This window comes from Neophocaena asiaeorientalis, unplaced genomic scaffold (genome assembly GCF_003031525.2).
Source record: "Neophocaena asiaeorientalis asiaeorientalis breed wild unplaced genomic scaffold, Neophocaena_asiaeorientalis_V1.1 scaffold77, whole genome shotgun sequence".
In the NCBI taxonomy this organism is placed as follows: domain Eukaryota; kingdom Metazoa; phylum Chordata; class Mammalia; order Artiodactyla; family Phocoenidae; genus Neophocaena; species Neophocaena asiaeorientalis.
Window position 1 is genome coordinate 9566285 of NW_020174645.1, and position 19038 is coordinate 9585322.

Genomic DNA, 19038 nt, shown 5'->3' on the forward strand with positions numbered 1-19038 from the left:
AGATTTGTTTAGACTCCAAAAATGTCATGAAATTTGGAAGAGAAAAAAAAAAGGCAGTTACAGATGGTGCCAATTTTCCCCAGCACAAGCAATACTGTTGGTGACTGGATTCAGTAACTAGTATGATTTTGTAAGTGTAGCAACTGAGTAGGTTTCCTTGTCGGCCATGTCTGCCTTTTTTCTCATTGCATTCCCTCCCTCTAACGAAAGCTCTACCTTTCAGTAATTACTATGACCTACCAGTAAGTACACCAAGGAATCTGGGCCCCCTTACAACATGCAGTAATCACTAAATCCCCTTCTGGCTATCTGAGCAAGGTTTTTTTTAAATAAACTTTTTGTCTTATTAATTGCATGCTCTGACCTATTCCATAATCAAAATTGAAAAGTAATTTTCTAACCCTCTTATTTTTTCCTATAGGGATATTAAAGCAGGAAATATTCTTCTAACAGAGCCAGGTCAAGTGAAACTAGCTGATTTTGGATCTGCCTCAATGGCTTCTCCTGCCAACTCCTTCGTGGGCACACCTTACTGGTATGTGGAATTAGAAAACATGAGATAGTTTAAAAATATGTGTATATAAACAAGATGGACTCATAGCACTGGTTTTGTTTGTTTGTTTTTGACAGTGTCTCACCGTGTGTCTCAAATGGGATTTCATTAGGAAGGATAGAAAACTCACTAGCAAAAAAGAAACCCTCAGACTTAGTATAAAATTTCCAGTGACTTTAAATTGTTCAAATAAGGTTGATGTCACTGTGTGTAAACTGAGTAGGATTATCAACTCACTGACCAAGCTCAGGTTTTAGACTTCATTTGAAGTTTCTTTTGAACTTTTCTCTTCAGGCAGAGTTTCTAGGCGAGAACAAGGTAGTTTCTTTAACCTTCTGTAGCCAATGAGCATAAATTTTACCTTTCAGTGAAAGAAATCCAGATTCTTGTTTTGTTGAATTCTCTGATACTTTACCTCACTTGTCATTCTGACTTAAAGTTTCACCCCATTCTATTCAAGACTCCTTTCCTTCCTTTCACAGATACATTGGAATTTCACTGTACCTTGGAGAATGAATTATACCTCTGGAAAATTACTTGCCTACTAAAAAAAATCAGCTACTATTTGAATATTTTTCCACTATCATCAAATAGTATCTATTAAGCAACTACTTACATACACTAATAGAGAACAAAGCATATTAAACTATATGGCCCTTACCCTCCTAATGAAAATCCATTACGGACAAACAAAATAATATCCATTATTATAGCCAGTTTATTTGTTTTTTAACTTGTAACATCTTTGAAATATCTGATTATATTGCTTTATGTAATTGCATAAAGTATTCTTCATGTTGTTTAAAGTAGTTTATTTAAATGTTTCATACATATTAATCCTTTACCAATCTCTCTGAGGTAGCTAATAAAATTCTCTCCATATTATGGATGAGGAAACTGATATACAGAAAGGTTAAGTAACTTAGCCAAGACCAAAGGATAGTAAATGGTGGAACCATGATCTGGTGAAATATATTGTTTCATGTAAATCACTGAGTGTATTGTTTATATTTTGAATAGTGTTTTTTCAAATTATTTGTGTAAGAAAATTATAACTTTATCAGATAAAACTTAGAATATGCCCCAAACAGCTATTTTATTGAATCACTTTATCAGGTGAATTTTGTTTTTAATTTGCAACTTGAGTTTTGTACATTATGTTTGGCAGGATGGCTCCAGAGGTGATCTTAGCTATGGATGAAGGACAGTATGATGGGAAAGTTGATATTTGGTCACTTGGGATCACTTGTATTGAAATGGGTGAGTAAAGAGTTGTTTTCATTGTACTTTTGAGAATCACTCCGTATTATGATTGTTAATTCATTTATCCAGTGATTATTTAATGAGTTACTGCTATATATGTGCTAGGCAATGTGAATTTACTATATTTTTTTCTATGCTTTGGTATAACATCATAAGATTGCTTTTCTCTGCTATATTAAGTTAAGAAAAAGAGTTTTGAGCAGATATGGCAGCTAACAAATGTAAGAATATACAATAGTTAGAATTAATATTTGAAAAATATCCATTCTCCATACCATGAGTGATGATATATGTCCTTCATAGTAATATTCATTACTTAATTTACATTCCTATTTGTATAAGGGAAATCTGGAAAAGTAATAGCAGGCTTATCAAAGATTGGACTCTAAAAAATAATAGTAGGCTTATTAAAGATTGGACTCTAAAAACTGACATGGGACTTCCCTGGTGGCTCAGTGTTTAAGAATCCACCTGCCAATTCAGGGGACACGGGTTCGAGCCCTGGTCTGGGAAGATCCCACATGCCACGGAGCAGCTAAGCCCATGCACCACAACTACTGAGCCTGCGGTGTTAGAGCCCACGAGCCACAACTACTGAAGCCCGTGCTCCGCAACAAAGACACGCCACCGCAGTGAGAAGCCCACGCACCGCAACGAAGAGTAGCCCTGCTCGCGGCTCTAAGCTCGTGCAGCAACGAAGACCCAACGGAGCCAAAAATAAAATGAATAAAAACTGACCTATATAGAGAGCAACCCCAGAGAAAACATCATATTAGGGGATACCCCCAGCTTTAAAGTCGTTCTCCAAATATTGTTGCAGTTATCTAAAATTGTCTAACATACCACAGAATCTCAATCCTCTGGTTGCATATTTTGAACTTTAGTATAACTTAAAGTTACCATTATCCATTGGTATACTGGTAATTTTAACCAGTGACCCCCCTGGGGGGCGAGGGGAAGCATTTTGTAGCATTTGCCAAATTCTGTGGTGTAAGTATCCCCACCATAGCCAATTTCACGTTATCAGTTTGAATCACTAAGTGTGGAGTTGGAGAAAGGTATGCACAGCTAACCTTCCAAAGCCAGTGTGAGCTGGCTCCAGCACAACAGTGCCTTTATTTAATTTTTTATTTAAAATTTATATAAATATGTCTAGTTTTTTAAAAATCCATTTTAAAAATTTCTTTGTCGAGCTTTAAAATTTGTTTAATTTCTTCTATATTGTTTAATATAGGGTTTTTTTGTTTAATTTCTTCTATATTGTTATCCAAATTTGTCCTAAGGATTTCTAAGTTCAGTTTGATTCTCAGAGTATAGTTTTCCCTAAAATGTTTGGTCTACAGAGATGACTTGGGATATGTTTGTATTGCATTTCCAGTTGCTTCATTGACCTCTTCCAACAAAGAAACATATGATAAAGATACACAATTTGTCTTTTTTTTTTAATACTAAAGAGATGTTAGTGAAGGAAAAAAACAATTCAAGGAGGAAACAGAATATTTACTTAATTTTTTAAAATAAGTAACATTCATGTGTTTTGTAAATCAAAAAATATAAAAAGATAGGCAGTGAAAGGACTTCTTCTACCCCTGGCCCTATTCGTACAATTCCTTCCCCACCCCTGTGAACACACACAGGGAACCTCTGTTATTAATTTCTTGTATATCCTTCCAGAGTTTCTTTACAAATATGTATATTTTTATATATATTATATATGTGTATGTATGTATATATGTATTTATTTATTGTGTGTGTGTGTGTGTGTGTGTTTATGTATTTATAATATATAACCTTCCATATCCGTGCCTTCCATATCCATGGATTCAACCAACTGCACATCAAAAATATTTGGGAAAAAAAAATTATGGAAAGTTCCGCAAAGCAAAACTTGCATTTGCCATTCTTTGGGCAGCTATTTACATTGTATTTACAACTATTTACATGACATTTACATTGTATCAGGTATTATAAGTAATCTAGAGGTGATTATATGGGAGGATATGATTAGGTTATATGCAAAAACTATGGCATTTTATATAAGGGACTTAAGCATCCACAAATATTGTATTCTGGGGCAGGCTGGGGCAGTCCTGGAACCAGTCCCCAACAGTTACTGAGGGACGACTCTAGAAATATGTATATATGCTTAGTATATTCCCTGTTACTCCTAAATTAACATATACAATTGGTTCTATACTTTGATTTTTCACTTAATACCATCTTGGAGCACTGTTTTATATTAGTAACTTAGACACTTTTTCATTTTTTACTGGCATTATGTTATTCCATTATATGGGTATACAATGGTTTATTTGACTGGTCCTCTATTAATGGATATTGAGGTGGTAGATTTCTTTTTTAGTTTCTGATATTGTGTTATTCTCTGTTTCATACGGAACAAATTCATCTTATTAACACTGATTTCGGGGGGCACTCCGCAGAAATATTCGCATACTTTTAGAAGGATTCATGACAAACTTCCAGAAATATTTTGTAGAATTTGACAAGGTAGCCCCAAAATTCATAGAGCCAAAACCTGTCAAGACAATTCTGAAGAAACAGAATTTGGACAGAAGAGTCACTATACCACAGTCCAAACCATAATAATTAAATCAATATAGTCAATAGAACAGACTAGAATGCCTAGAAACAGACTCATCTATAAGTCAGATTTTGGTATAAGACAAAAAAGACATTAAAGATCAGTGGTGAAAGGATGGCCTCTTTGATTAATAATATGAGACAATTTGTTAATTATATGATAAAAGCCAAAATTAAATTTCTAGCAAATGCCATACACAAAAATAAATTCCAGATTTTAGTTAAATACTCAAAAGTAAAAATTTTAAACTTTTAGGAAAAGATCCTTTATGCCTCAGTTTCCTTACCTATAATATAGAGATAACAATCCCATGAAGTAGGTGCTATTATAATGAAGATTAAAGAATTAATGAATATAAAGTACTTAAAACCTGGCCTGGCATGTAATAAGCACTATGTAAGTATAATTAATATTATATTATTCTAGGAGTATACCTTTATGGGTATAGGGAAGAATTTTTCTAAACAATATTTTAAAAATAATGACAAATATGATAACTCTTAGTACTTTAAAATATAAAGCTATATAAAACACAAAAATTAAAAGGTAAGCATAGACTGGTAGAAAGTAGTTGAAACATATCTACCCAACAGAGTATTGGCCCAGAATTTATAAAGAACTCTCACAATTTCTTTACCAAAAAGAAAAAGATAAATAACCAGTAGAAAAATGGGCATGAATATGATCAAGCGATTAACATTGAAAAGAAGACCTAAATGGACAACAAGCATCAGAAGATACTCTGCATCATTAGTAATCAGGGAAATGCAAGTTAAAACTACTTCACATCAGACTGGTAAATTTTTCTTTAAGTCGAAGGTTAATAAATTTGGAGAAGCTGCTAAAGAAACAGGAACTCTCATACACTATTGATAAGAATGTAAATTGGTATAACCACTTTGAAGGGCAAGTTGGCAGCATCTGGTAAGGATGATGATGAGGAGTGTCAGTGACTCAACATTTCACTTCTAAGTATACACTTTAGAAATTTTATGCACGTACACTGGAACATGTGTGAGGCTGCAACCTTGTTTATAGAAGCAAGAAATGGTGGAAACAACCAAATTCTTATGATGAGCTGGATCTACATGTATCATCATGGGTAAATCTCAAATCATAACATTGAATAGTTAATGAACAAAGTCACTGAAGTTTAGGTACAGTACGATGCCAATTATGAAAGCTTTATCAACAATTTTATGTATTATTTATGAGCATATATATACTAATAAAACATAACATAGATGTAAGAGATACCATCTCAGAATAGTAAACTCTGGAGGGCAGAAGAGGAATAGTTATATCTCACTTTTTTTTAGAAGAAAATATCTGAAACAAATATGACAAAATAATGTTAAATCTAAGCAGTAGGTGTCTATTATAATACTATGCAAATTTTTATGTATTTCAAATATCAAATTAACTTTTTTTAAATTAGAGATAAATGTACATTTCTTTGGTTTGAAAAAAAAAAAAAACTATTCTCTGTGTAGCATGGAGTTAGCAATTAGACACCCTGGATTTGAATCTTGGCTTTACCAGCACTTAGCTGGCAGGACAGTTATGTGTGGCTGCATATAACACCAGCAGGCATTCTCATAGTCTAGGATGTGAATGACACCTTCTGGGGTTGTGTAACGTGTTGATTCTGACGATGAGACCTTGGACAATTTTCTAAACTTCCCTAAGCCTCAGTTTTCTCATCTAAATGAAAATAACAATACATATAGCATAGGTATTGTCAGACTTCAATGAGATAACATATGTAAAGTGTTTAACATAGTGCTTGGCATATATCAATGCTCAAAACAGCTGACTGCATTCATATGTAGGATTATTCCTATTTTTGTCATTTATATTCTAAAGTGAACCAAAATTTTACTTGTAACACTGCAACTGTAATAGCAACTCCTCAGTTACAACACTTTAAAGGGATGCCCCTGGAGTTGAACCTTACAACTAATTAGTGCCCACCCATTGTCTCAGCAAGATTTTTTCTTACCGAAATTTTTCTAAAATATAACATGATTCTGCCCTTCCCAACCTAATTAAATAGAGCAAACAACACACGCCCTTTTATGATGATTCAGGATTGTCATCACATCAGTTTTTGTACTATGTAGATGTAGTAATGACTGGAGTTTCAAATAGCAGTCGACATTGGCAAAATAGGTGCAGATCCCAGGAGGTACCTTAGTATTTCCTCTCTTGAGACAGGAGAGGAAATGTGCTTAATTTCTGATCTTATCATTTTATAAAAAGGAATTGAAATATATATAACAACATGCTCTCTATATCAGCCTAACTTTGATTGCCTTTTATAAAATGATTTACTGAATCAAAGAACAGAGTAGCCTTCTCCCAAATTGTCTTATCCTCCACAACAGCTAGTCCTTCAAATTGATAGATGATAGTATTAAATTATGCCTAAGAGCACAGGCTGTATAGTCAGATAACCTTGAGTACTAATTCCAGCTCTGCCATTTTTTAGTTGTATGACTTTGGTCAAGTTATTTTAGCTATCTGTGAAATTTGCATAATAAGATCCCCTACCTTATGGGGATTGTCTGGATTAAATGAAAATGTGGACATAAAGTGCTTATTATTACATCTGGTGTACAGTATGTGTTCAGTAAATGTTAGGCATCATCAGCACAGTCCTAGTATATATCATATCTTATGAAATTTTTAATTTACATTTTAACATCTCTTTAAACTGGGAGGTATTTTACAGGCAACAGCATTTTATGATTATAATTGGCAGCATTTTGTTCTAAGTTATACATAAAATAGTGGTACATCTTAAATTGTGATGCATCTTATTGTCAATGACATCTTAGATTCAGAGAAAGATGGTAGTACATGCTCAGTTAATATTCATAAAATAAAATTGTTACCAAGGACATTTAAATTCTCGGCAATTATTCAAACTTTATTATACTGGTAATGTAAGAAACCATACAAGTACCTCTTTGACAGCTTTACTATACATCTCTATTTCCTTGGCATTAATCTTGTTAATGGACACATAAAAGAAGGGTATTTTTTTTACATGAAAGATGATTAAACTGCTGCATATATAAACCTAAGCAATGATTTTTCTAAATTTTCTGTATGTTTCAGGTTTAATGAAATTCCAGGTACAGACAGTATACTTTAAATTTTACTTTTAATGTTTAAATTACAGTGAAAGTTGTGGATAGTGCCTGAATAATGTGTTGTCCCCTTTCCTTATGATATCTCTTCTATAACAGTGTATATATATATATTTTAAACATCTTTATTGGAGTATAATTGCTTTACAATGGTGTGTTAGTTTCTGCTTTATAACAAAGTGACTCAGTTATACATACACATATGTTCCCATATCTCTTCCCTCTTGCGTCTCCCTCCCTCCCACCCTCCCTATCCCACCCCTCTAGGTGTCACAAAGCACCGAGCTGATCTCCTTGTGCTCTGCGGCTGCTTCCCACTAGCTATCTATTTTACATTTGGTAGTGTATATATGTCCATGCCACTCTCTCACTTCATCCCAGCTTACCCTTCCCCGTCCCCGTGTCCTCAAGTCCATTCTCTACGTCTGCATCTCTATTCCAGTCCTGCCCCTAGGTTCTTCAGAACTTTTTTTTTTTTTAGATTCCATATATATGTTATAACAGTGTATGTTTTTTAAAAGCCCCTAATCTGTACATTGAATCACTGAGGTGTCATTAGAAAGCAGGAAGATGATAGTGCTGCTGGCACTCTCTCTCTTTCCTGGATCAAACTCCAAGGTCCCTAAGCAGTTAAACCTGCTTTATAAATTATCTTTTGATAAATTGATCTTCCGCTGAAAAACCTAGGTAAATTCATGCATCCTTGGAAGCTTCTTGGACATTGAAATTGTCCAGTCACCAGATATTTTATTTTTTGAGATTATTTCAAGAGAAGTTAATCTGACACTCTTCTGTTTGAGCTATAGACCCTTAGTTCACCAGCACAGACCATGGTAGAAGCTGGCAAATGGTTCATCAGCATCGACAGGGAATTGACTGTGTTCAGAAATGCATTCTCCAAGGGAAAAAAAGAAAAAAACATAAATGTTGTTTCATAGTTCCTCTGCCTGGAATTTTCTTCTTCCACATTATTATTGCCACTCACTGTTTGTGTTAATAAATGAATGTAATGATGGCTGTTGAGGGGACAGGGGTATATTTAGTCTTATAAAGCTTCTTCTTCCTTTTTTTTTTTCATATTGAAATACCAGTACTATCTATTATAAAATGCACAGAATAATTGAAGAGGCACTGAGGTCTAGTGAAAAGACAAGTCTTGGAGTCTTACAGGACTGGGTTGAAATCCCAATTTAGCCACTTACTGTGTGGCTTGGTTTCATTATTTAGACTAGCTTACCCCAGTTCCTTCTGTTGGGAAATTGAAGTAATAGTGCTTATCTTGACAAGCTGTTTTGAGAATTACGAATAACATACCATATGTAACATACCTAAAGTGAATGCCTGACATGTAATAGGAACTCAATAAGTGGTAGCAATTATTATTATCATTAATTATTACGGTTGTCAGCCATATTTGTTCATAAGAAATCTGCCTTTTCATGAAGTGTTTATCCAAAGATGGGGTACTCTCTGATCTTCTTTATTAAAATAAAGCTCAGTCTAGGTGCTCTAATTTAGCATGAGCTTTGCCAAGCAGAGCAGTGTCCAAAGGCTTCTCTGAACCTTGATCTCATAAAACATACATGGAGCATTCAGAAAAAACTTGATCATTATCTTTAAATTAAATAAATCACTGTTTTTTTTCTTTTAATTTAATTAATTCAGCTTTTTTATGCTTTCACCTTTTTCCTTTCTTTGGAGGTAAAATGGCTTAGATATCACAAGGTAGCTTCAAAGCACTTCTGTTTCCTGTTCTGTTGCTTATCTAGAAGCTTCTATGCAGACTATTATATTCTATAGTAAAGGCTGACAAGCTTTCAGCTAAGGACCAGATAATAAGTGCTTTAGTCCTTTTAAGTCATGTAATCTGTCATGACTACTCAACCCTGCTGTTGTAGCATGAAAGCAGCCATAGACAACACATTAATGAATGGACATGGCTGTGTTCCAATAAAACTTTACAAAAACAGGCTTCTAGGTGAATCTGGCCCACAGGCCATAGTTTCCCAACCCTTGCTCCATAGTATGCTGACTTAGCAATGAACCCTGTCACTATGGCTCAGAAGATTTATGTAGTACATCTAGCAAAGGACTTGAACATAGGTGAGGCCACCTGAAACTGATATTTAGCGAATGCTTCTCAGACCGTAGAGCTGTGTACTATATTTGGAATGCCTTTTTTCATGTGATTCTCTACTAGAGCTGTTCCACCCATAGTGTGGCTGGCTGTCTTCCTGTCTTGTTCACAACAGAGTATCTGCCACTCACAGACCTCACATTCCTGCTCCAAATCCGCTACTGCCTTTCTTATTACTGTTGAATTGGGTTTTGTTGTTTTTGTTCCTTCATCCTCCCCTTTCTAAATTTCTGTTTTCTTCTTTCTTTAGCTCCCCTTCCCTGCGCTTTCCCCTGTGCAATTTCGTGTTCTTCTAAGCGGCTCGAATTGTATACCTTTGGCCAATGAGTGGGAGGGTTCCTATCCTTCTAATAGTGAAGCCATCACATAGTATCTTGATGTAAGCCCCAAGACTTAGTCACTCCTCAGTCATTTTTGTGACTTCTTGCTGCACAAAGATTCTTTGTTTGTTGACAGATTTTCTTCATTGCCTTAATTTGCCTTACCTTCATTTACTTATCTAATAGGTATTTTGGGGCCACCCAAAATATATACCAGGTGCTGTGCTCAGCAGTGGGAATGCAAAGATGAGCATAATAGACATTGTTCCTCATGAAGTTTAGTAAACAGAACATATATTAAGTAAAGAATTATGTAAATAATTAGTTATGGTTGTGATAGGTGGTAGAAAGTTAAAATGTAATTTGCAATGACAGAATCTAATGGGACACCTAGTCTTGAGAGATCAGAGAAGGCTTCCCTGAGGAAATGATTGTAAGCATATAATAAGCCTTGAATAAATATTTATTAAATTAATGCAGAAATGCAACTATATTTAAGGTGAAACCTGAAGGATTGGGAAGAATTAACCAGGTAAAGTTTAGGCAACAAAAGTGAGAGGGGGGCTTCCCTGGTGACGCAGTGGTTGAGAGTCCGCCTGTCGATGCAGGGGACACGGGTTCGGACCTTGGTCCGGGAAGATCCCACATGCCGCGGAGCGGCTGGGCCCGTGAGCCATGGCTGCTGAGCCTGTGCGTCCGGAGCCTGTGCTCCACAACAGTGAGAGGCCCATGTACGCAAAAAAAAAAAAAAAGTGAGAGGGGAGTCCAGACAGAGAAAGCAACATGTGTGAAAGGCTCTGAGCTTGGTTCTTTCAGTGAAGCAACAGATGCATGAGAAGAGGGGGGAAACATTGATTCTCAGAATGAAGTGCTGGAGGTAGCCAGGGTCATGTTAGGAAAGACCAGGAGACTATGTTTAAAGCTCTAGACTTTGTCCTAAAAATCATGGGAATCCATTGATGGTAACATGATGAGTTCCTACTTCCACATGGTTCCAATATTTGAAGTTGTCAGAAGGCCATGCTCTAGAAATTTTCTAGAATCTGCCTCCTGATAAATAAAATAAACCTGAGCCTTTTTTTTCCATCTTATACATTTGAAACAGGTATAAAATCCCTTTGTCCACACTGCAGCTTTCAAATTTCCACTTGTTAACAGTTCATGTCCCTATAATAGTGGTATCCATTTGGTGAGTGTAAAGTATCCTGTTGAGAAGTTAATAAACAATATTTGTGGAATCAGAGACTGTCACATTTCAAAAGTATCAGAGATCATTTAGTCAAGACTATGAGGGGCCCCTCCAGAGTATCACTGTTAAATAAGTATAGTTGCCTTCTGCTGGAACTCTGCTAATAGCTTAAAGTTCACTGCTATCAACATTATTCGTTGTGGGTTTTGGCGGGGGGGGTTGGTTTTTCTTTGCTTTAGCACTCTGGCTTTTCACAAGTTCTTCCTTCTATGAGTAAAAATGTTTTCCCTGTTACTTTTTGTTCCCTGCCCTTAGTTCTTGTTATGTTTCTTAGAATTGCATAGAATAAGCTGACTTCACCTCTTTTTTTTTTGCGGTATGCGGGCCCCCCCACCGCTGTGGCCCCTCCCGTCGCAGAGCGCAGGCTCCGGACGCGAAGGCCCAGGGGATCCTCCCAGACGGGGGAACGAACCCGTGTCCCCTGTGTTGGCAAGCGGACTCCCAACCACTGCGCCACCAGGGAAGCCCTGAATTCACCTTTTTAAAAGTGGTTAAGAGGAGAATCTTTACTTAAAAACCAAGGTGCTCTGATGAAACCTGAGATCACATTATGAATTTTAAAGTGGTACTATATAAAGAGTCCATTAGGATAAACACGGTAGAATGAGATAGTGATTTATCTTCTGTGACATAATAACTAATAAATAGCATAAAATTAACTGTACTCAGAACTAGAACCTTGTTTCTTTGGTCAACAAATGGAGCACCTAATATTTGAATAATACCTTATTACATATGCCAGAGAATAAATAAAAGAATAAGAGTATTAGGGTTATAAGATCTTGCTCTTAGAGCTTATGATTTCTTTTGAGAGAAAAGATTTGTATGTTTATATAAATGCAATAGGAGAGCACATGCCAAGTGAGCAGTCTACTAAAAGACAGCAATAGAAATTCCAAACATGAGATCATGGTGGGCTGGGATGGAGTAAATCTACTAAGAAGTATCTGATTCACTGAGTTTCTTCTTAGAAGGGGGTGGACAAGACCTTGCTTACATTTATCCTCCTTTTCCTACCTCCTTTTTACCCTCTACCCTGACCTGTACCAGTTCATTGGCCTGGGTGTGCCTTCAAATGGTGTTTATTGAATTGAATTACTTTACCTCCCATACTGTGTTAGTGATGTTTAAGATGTTCCATTCCATCATTATCCCTTTTTTTCATTCTACTTCTCTGCTTTCTGAATTTTTTCAATGAATACATATTTTTTATTTCAACTAAAACACACACACACGAAGATGTTCATACCTATTGTGGGAAAACAAAGTCCAGCCTTTTGAAGATACATGTGAAAAATAAGAAAAATTTTTTTTACTCTCTTGAAGTGGGTTCTGTTAGGAGCTTTTCCAGTGTACTTTAAGATGACCAGCAGCTTCTTCTGAATGGCTATCCTGAGCGACCTTAGAGATTAAAATAAGTGGATTATGTGGCGTGAGGATAATAACGAGCTATTGATTTAGTGGCACAGCTTTGCTCATAGTTCCTTATTTCTCCATCTGCCTGATCCCTTGCAAGAACTGCTTTATCGTGTTTCTTTTCTTTCAGCGGAACGGAAGCCCCCTCTTTTCAACATGAATGCAATGAGTGCCTTATATCACATTGCCCAGAACGACTCCCCCACATTACAGTCTAAGGAATGGTAAGACTGAGCTGTTGCTTTAAATTTCTAAGAGAAATCACCATATGTATTTGGCACTTTCATTAAGTTACACTTTAAATATCTGACCTAGAAAGCATTTCATTCCTTCATTGTATGTTGTGATAACTGACACTGATGCTTTATAAGCCTGAACTTTCTACACACACACACACACACACACACACACACACACACACACACTATATTTCTACCCTCACTATGGCTTCTACTGTGTTCTTAATGTGTGTAGGAATTGAAATTCTACTAGATACATGCCCTGCTACCTTCCTAACCAGTCTAGTCTCTTAAGTCATGATGGTTTTGTATTGATCACCTCAGTCTTATCACTTCCTAGCAAGGATAAAGTATCCACTCTGATGTCATTATTTTTCTAGTTGTCATTTTTTTTCTTTACTATATGTGTATTTAAATGTGTTGAGACAGAACATATACTATCTATTCAGAAGATATATTGTTCCTTGCTGAAAATTATGACATTTTGCTAACTATTGGGGCCACAGAGTTATAGAAAAAGGGCGATGTCAAAGAAGAGTAGACAAAATGGAATTTTCAAGAGAGAAAGTGTTTTCATCCAGAAAGCATATTCCTAGGTTCCTTATGCTTCAAGTTTTACTACCTGGTTATAGGTTGTGGGTAATGGAAGAGTTACCAATTGGTCATGAAGAATATAGGCTTAAGACTTATGAGAATTGTTATCTTTGAAGAGAAAAATGTATATAAAACCGTTGTATATAAATACAGTATTTTTCATTCTATGATGTAACGATTTGACCTTGCTTATATGTTGACTAACTTGAAACTGTCCACATTCATTATCCAAAAGAATTAATTTTAGATACCTTAAACTTGAAAATGGTTCAGTTCTCCTGACATTCCGAAGTATTTTAATAAAAATCTCCTAAAATATAAAAATTTCCCTTGGATGAAAATTATTTAAAGTGATCAGTATGTTCTACAGACCCTGATTTTATTTTCTTTCAATGTATTTGCACACACAGGACAGACTCCTTTAGGAGATTTGTTGATTACTGCTTGCAGAAAATGCCTCAGGAAAGGCCAACATCAGTGGAACTATTACGGGTAATTTTTCAAGTTTATATTTGAGGAGGGGATTTAAAGTCATGTTGTAGTAGAATATAGTAAATCATTCGCATGGCAGCTCATCATGACAAACTGGATTAGAATATACTGCCTTGTCATTTATCCAGAGATAGTAGCTAGGCATAGAAGTAGCAAGGTATGTGCTATATGTTCCCCACAGAAAGTTTTTCCCCCATCTTTTCCCCTTTTCTTTTTTCTCCCCCTTCTTTTTGCCTTGTGACAAAGAATATTTCTCCTTGCTTTGGTCATCATTGTGGTGTTCCTGTGACTGATATCTGCATGAACTTTAATGCAGTGTTTTCAGGACAGAGACTGCCAGTGGTTCGAATACCAACTCTGGGATTTCAGTTAGGTTGTTGTCAAATCATCAGGCAATGAAGATATGTGATAAACATATAAAACAGACATTTTCATAGCATTGCATCACACATGTTAACTGCATTCATCTGACTTAAACATAGCATTTTTGGGCTTCCCTGGTGGCACAGCGGTTGAGAGTCCGCCTGCCGATGCAGGGGACACGGGTTCGTGTCCCGGTCCGGGAAGATCCCACATGCCACGGAGCTGCTGGGCCCGTGAGCCATGGCCGCTGAGTCTGCGTGTCCGGAGCCTGTGCTCCGCAACGAAAGAGGCCACAACAGTGAGAGGCCCGCGTACCACAAAAAAAAAAAAAACACATAGCATTTTTGAGCATCTCTTTTCATGTAACATTTTATTATAGGCTTTATATACATAGGCAATGTGTTCCATTAATATCAGTGAAGTATGTGGGAGCCTTTTACAATCTAAGTATCTTTTATTGGCCACAGAATAGTCCAGGTTACTTTAATCTTTTCTGCGTATGTGTTTTTCAGCACTTTTTTGTTTGTTTGTTTGTTTGTTTTAAGAAAAACTCAGGATTGTATTGCCTAAATTTGTGAAGGTTAAAAATGTCAGCTGCCTTTATAATTGCATCTTGGTTAAGTCACAGATTCTTGGTTTACATTTTCTTTTTCTCAGAACTCTTATTCTGTTATTTTCTGGCTTTGAGTGTTCCTGAAGAAGAGGGTCTGAAGCTGACTAGTTTTTCTACCCAGAAGTAAGTTTTTTCTTCTTGTGAGTAACAGGCCACAACAATATGGTGACAGAAGCAACAAGGCAATGGACTCTACCTTATTCTCTTTTGGTGTAGAGCTATCACATGTTCTAGACATGGACTACAGACAGCAGAACACCAGAAACACAGATAATATGTTTATTACTTTGAAGTAGACAAAGATTTAAAAAGCAGGACACAAACAGCACTGCCATAAAGAGAAAAAAATTATAAATTTGGGCTATAAATTAAGGAGAAAAAAAAATCCTCAAAGAAGAGATACTACAAGCATTCAAAGATGATATTGTAGGGCAACAGACAACAAAAGGATATAAAAAACAAATGGGCAGAGGTAAAGAAAGAAACGAAACAGAAAAATTTAAATATAGATTAAGGGACTTCCCTGGTGGTCCAGTGGTTAAGACTTTGCATTCCCAATGCAGGGTGTCTGGGTTTGATCCCTGGTCAGGGAACTAGATCTTGCATGCCGCAACTAAGAGCCTGCATGCCACACTAAAAGATCCCGCACACGGCAAGGAAGATCCCACGTGAGATCCCGCATGCCACCACAAAGACCCAGTGCTGCCAAATAAGTATATTTTTAAATAAATAAATATAGATTAAAATCATACCATAAGCAACAAACTAATATAATAAACCAACCCATTTACAGTGTTTCCAATGGTAGATAGTCTTAGGGAAATAAAATTAAATGCAAAAGAAAATTTTCAAAAGATGATTATAGAGAACATGACACATGTGGAAGACAGAGGAGATATATATTCCAACCTATTATTCCTAAAGAAGAAAGCAAAACACATGGAACAGAAGATATTTAAAGATATACCTGAAGAAAACTTTTTTGGAAATAAATGTTTGGATCATTATTTGATTTGATTTACTCTTTATTTGGTGGGCCAAATCAAGTGAGCCTACCATTTAGTCAACAATGTTTACTGATTGTCTACTGTGTGCCAAGCACTGTTCTAAGCACTGAAAATCATACAGTGATACAAAGAAAAAGATAGTTCCTGCCCTCCTGGAACTTATATTCTAATGAAGGAGTAAGAAAACAAACAAATGATTTGATATAATGTCAGAAAAATAAAGCAAGGACTGGGATAAAGAGTAGAACTTTACAAAGTTCTAAGGAAAAGAAAATGTAAACCAAGGATTTGTGACCCAGCTAAGGTGCTCTTCAATTTATAAAGGCAGCTGACGTTTTCAAGCCTTTTCTTCTCTTAAAAGCTTCTTCTTAATTACTCAGTAGCAAAATCCAGCCAATCTATTGATGAAACAAAGAGCAAGAGCAAAAGAGAAAGGGACGGAGGGAAGAAGGAAGAAAGAGTGAATTAGGAACTGGGGAAACTTGTAAAAGGACTGGTGGTGAACATTAAATTTAAGTTTGCTCTCTGATATTTATTATTTATTTACTATTTATTTATTTAGCATCGTAAAGAGACTACATTCTTCATTTTGGATAGACAGTACACATTTTAGAAGATAAAAAAAATAGTGGAAAGGAGAGAATGAAAAGTAAATCTTCCCCTTCCAGGCCTTTCTCTAGAGTTAGCAACCGGTGTCACTAATTTTGTACATGTCCTTCTAGAGATATTCTACGTATATGGAAGTAAATATTCTTTTTTATTTTTGCACCAGTGGTAGCAAACTGTAAACGCTGGTTTTTTTTTTAACTTTATAGTGTGTTTTGAGTATTGTTCCATATTACTACATGAAGAACTATCTCATCCTCTCTAATGGCTCCATTATATACTCAAATGGACTGTAGTTTTTATAACCAACTCATTTATGGTGTTTGCAGTCTTTTGCTATGACAAACTGTGCTGGAATGAATATCCTTACGCAGGTGTCATTTTGTACCTGTATATACAGATACCCAAAGAATAAGTTCTTAGAAGTGGAATTGCTAATCAAAGGGAATGTGGATTTTAAATTTAAATAAATATTGCCGATTTTCCACCAAAGAGGATGCCCCAATTTATGGTCCATTAACAAAGTATGAGTACCAAAACTTTTTGAGCTTCTAGTCAGATCAGTGAAAAACTTTTCTCACTGTCATTTTAGTTTGTGTTTCTCATTGTGAATTAGACTATCTTTCATATGTTGACAAGCCATTTCTATTTCCTTTTCTATGAACGCTCTGCAATCTTTGCCCATTTGTCTGTTGCGTTGTTGGGTTTTTTCCCTTATTAATTTGTAGTAGATCTTGCAAATATTTTCTTCTTATTTCTCTTCTGATATTCTTTATTCTGGGCTTTTTTGGAGAGGTCATGCAGAAATTTGTTATAAGGAATTCAACTTTTTTTTTTTTCTCCAGTTGGCTATCTTGCTGTTCCCAAATACTTTTAAATAACCCATCTTTTCGTCACATTTTCTTCGTGATTTTAAAATGTCACCTTCACATAGGATTAATTTAAATAGAGACCTACAGTAAAATCATTGCTGTGGTCAAAAAGCAGAATGTAAAACTTATAAACATTGACAGTGTAAAAATTGAAAATGTAAAAATAATAACGTAACTAGAAAAAAGTAGGGGTAAGAAAGAAATGTAAATGTACTAATTTTCCTGCTTTTCAGGGTAGATGGTCAATAAATTCTTAAATTGAAAGCCCTTTTTAAGTAACTCTTATGTCTTAAAGCTTTTCATAATTTTTTTTTTCTTCCCTTAACTTTAGAGGACCTTTAGGAACTGGTAACTCTTGGTGAAGAAATTATAACTAATGTTAAGCAATTATTTTACTTCAGACGCTTTTAATTCTATTAAACTCAAATACACCTTGATTTAATAGATTATTCTTTAAATTACCATGTGTAATAAGTTTCTCATGTAAAATTATTTCTGGGTATCCATCATTCTGAGAGAGTGAGAGAGAGAGAGGGAGGGAGAGTGTCTAAAATGTTATTTCATGACTTAATATTTATTTTTGGATGGTGGAATTTTGAGTGATTGACTTTCTTTTATGCATTTCTCTATTACTTAAATGTTCAAAGTAAACATATTTCCAAGAACAAAGAAAGCATTCTTTGAAAATGATCTGAGAACCTTTTAACTGTATGGGTTTAGAGAACAGTGAGGGGATGGGATTGCAGGCAGAGAGAACGAGAACGAAGACATGCAGGTGTGAAATGCACGGCACGAGGCAAGAATGATTTAGACGTAGGATGCATTGCGTGGGAAGGAAGAGAATGAGTGACTAGGTTGGAACCTAGACATTCAAGCAGGAACCCCCTGTAAAGGGTCAGACTTTACGATGGAGGCAGTGAGATGTTTTTAAGATGTTGAGTATATCAGTTTTAAAATACTTAAACAAGTAAGGGTTTAATTACCTCACGCAATAAGAAGTCCAGGACATTGGGAAAGCAGTCCAGTGATGTAAGCAGCTCAACAGCTCCTCCTATCTCCCTACTTTACCATCCTTAGTATGTGGCTTTTGTCTTCTTGGTCACAAAATGGCTCCCCATCTCCAGGACTCAGTTTTATTCCTGGCAAGAGAAAGGCAGGGCACAGAGCAAAACAAGCACCTTCTTTTCTTGTGTCTTGCTTTTTATTCTGGAAAACAAAGCCTTCCTCTGGGGCTTCTGCCTATATCTCATTGGCCAGAACTATTGGTCACGCTATTAACTGCAAAGAAGGGTAGAGTCCAACTCTTTTACTTTTTACTGCTTACAAGAAAGGAAGGTGAGGAAAAGAGGTTGGAATGGAGGATAAATGGGCCACAGTGTCTGTCACAACAAATGATATGGTCAAATAAGTGGTAGAACACCAGAAAACAAACCTCCAGATAAAGAAACCTGGGTTGCAGCTCTAGCTCTTCCACTGTTTAGCTGTGTAAATCACTTAACCTCTCTGGGCCTAAATTTCCTCGCCTTGGAAATAAAAGAATTTCTAAGAGTTATTCCT

General features: G+C 35.8%; 1 protein-coding gene across 4 annotated transcripts in view; it reads left to right on the forward strand.

Annotated features, from left to right (window-relative positions):
- The window catches only part of TAOK3 (TAO kinase 3), a 184351-nt gene that overhangs the window by 116265 nt on the left and 49048 nt on the right, over positions 1-19038 (forward strand). For all 4 annotated transcript variants that reach the window (XM_024758478.1, XM_024758477.1, XM_024758480.1 and 1 more), the window contains 4 exons: positions 422-535; positions 1722-1813; positions 12826-12919; positions 13939-14020. In XM_024758478.1, coding sequence (XP_024614246.1) covers positions 422-535; positions 1722-1813; positions 12826-12919; positions 13939-14020 — 382 coding nt within the window. The remainder of the gene's footprint in view (positions 1-421; positions 536-1721; positions 1814-12825; positions 12920-13938; positions 14021-19038) is intronic.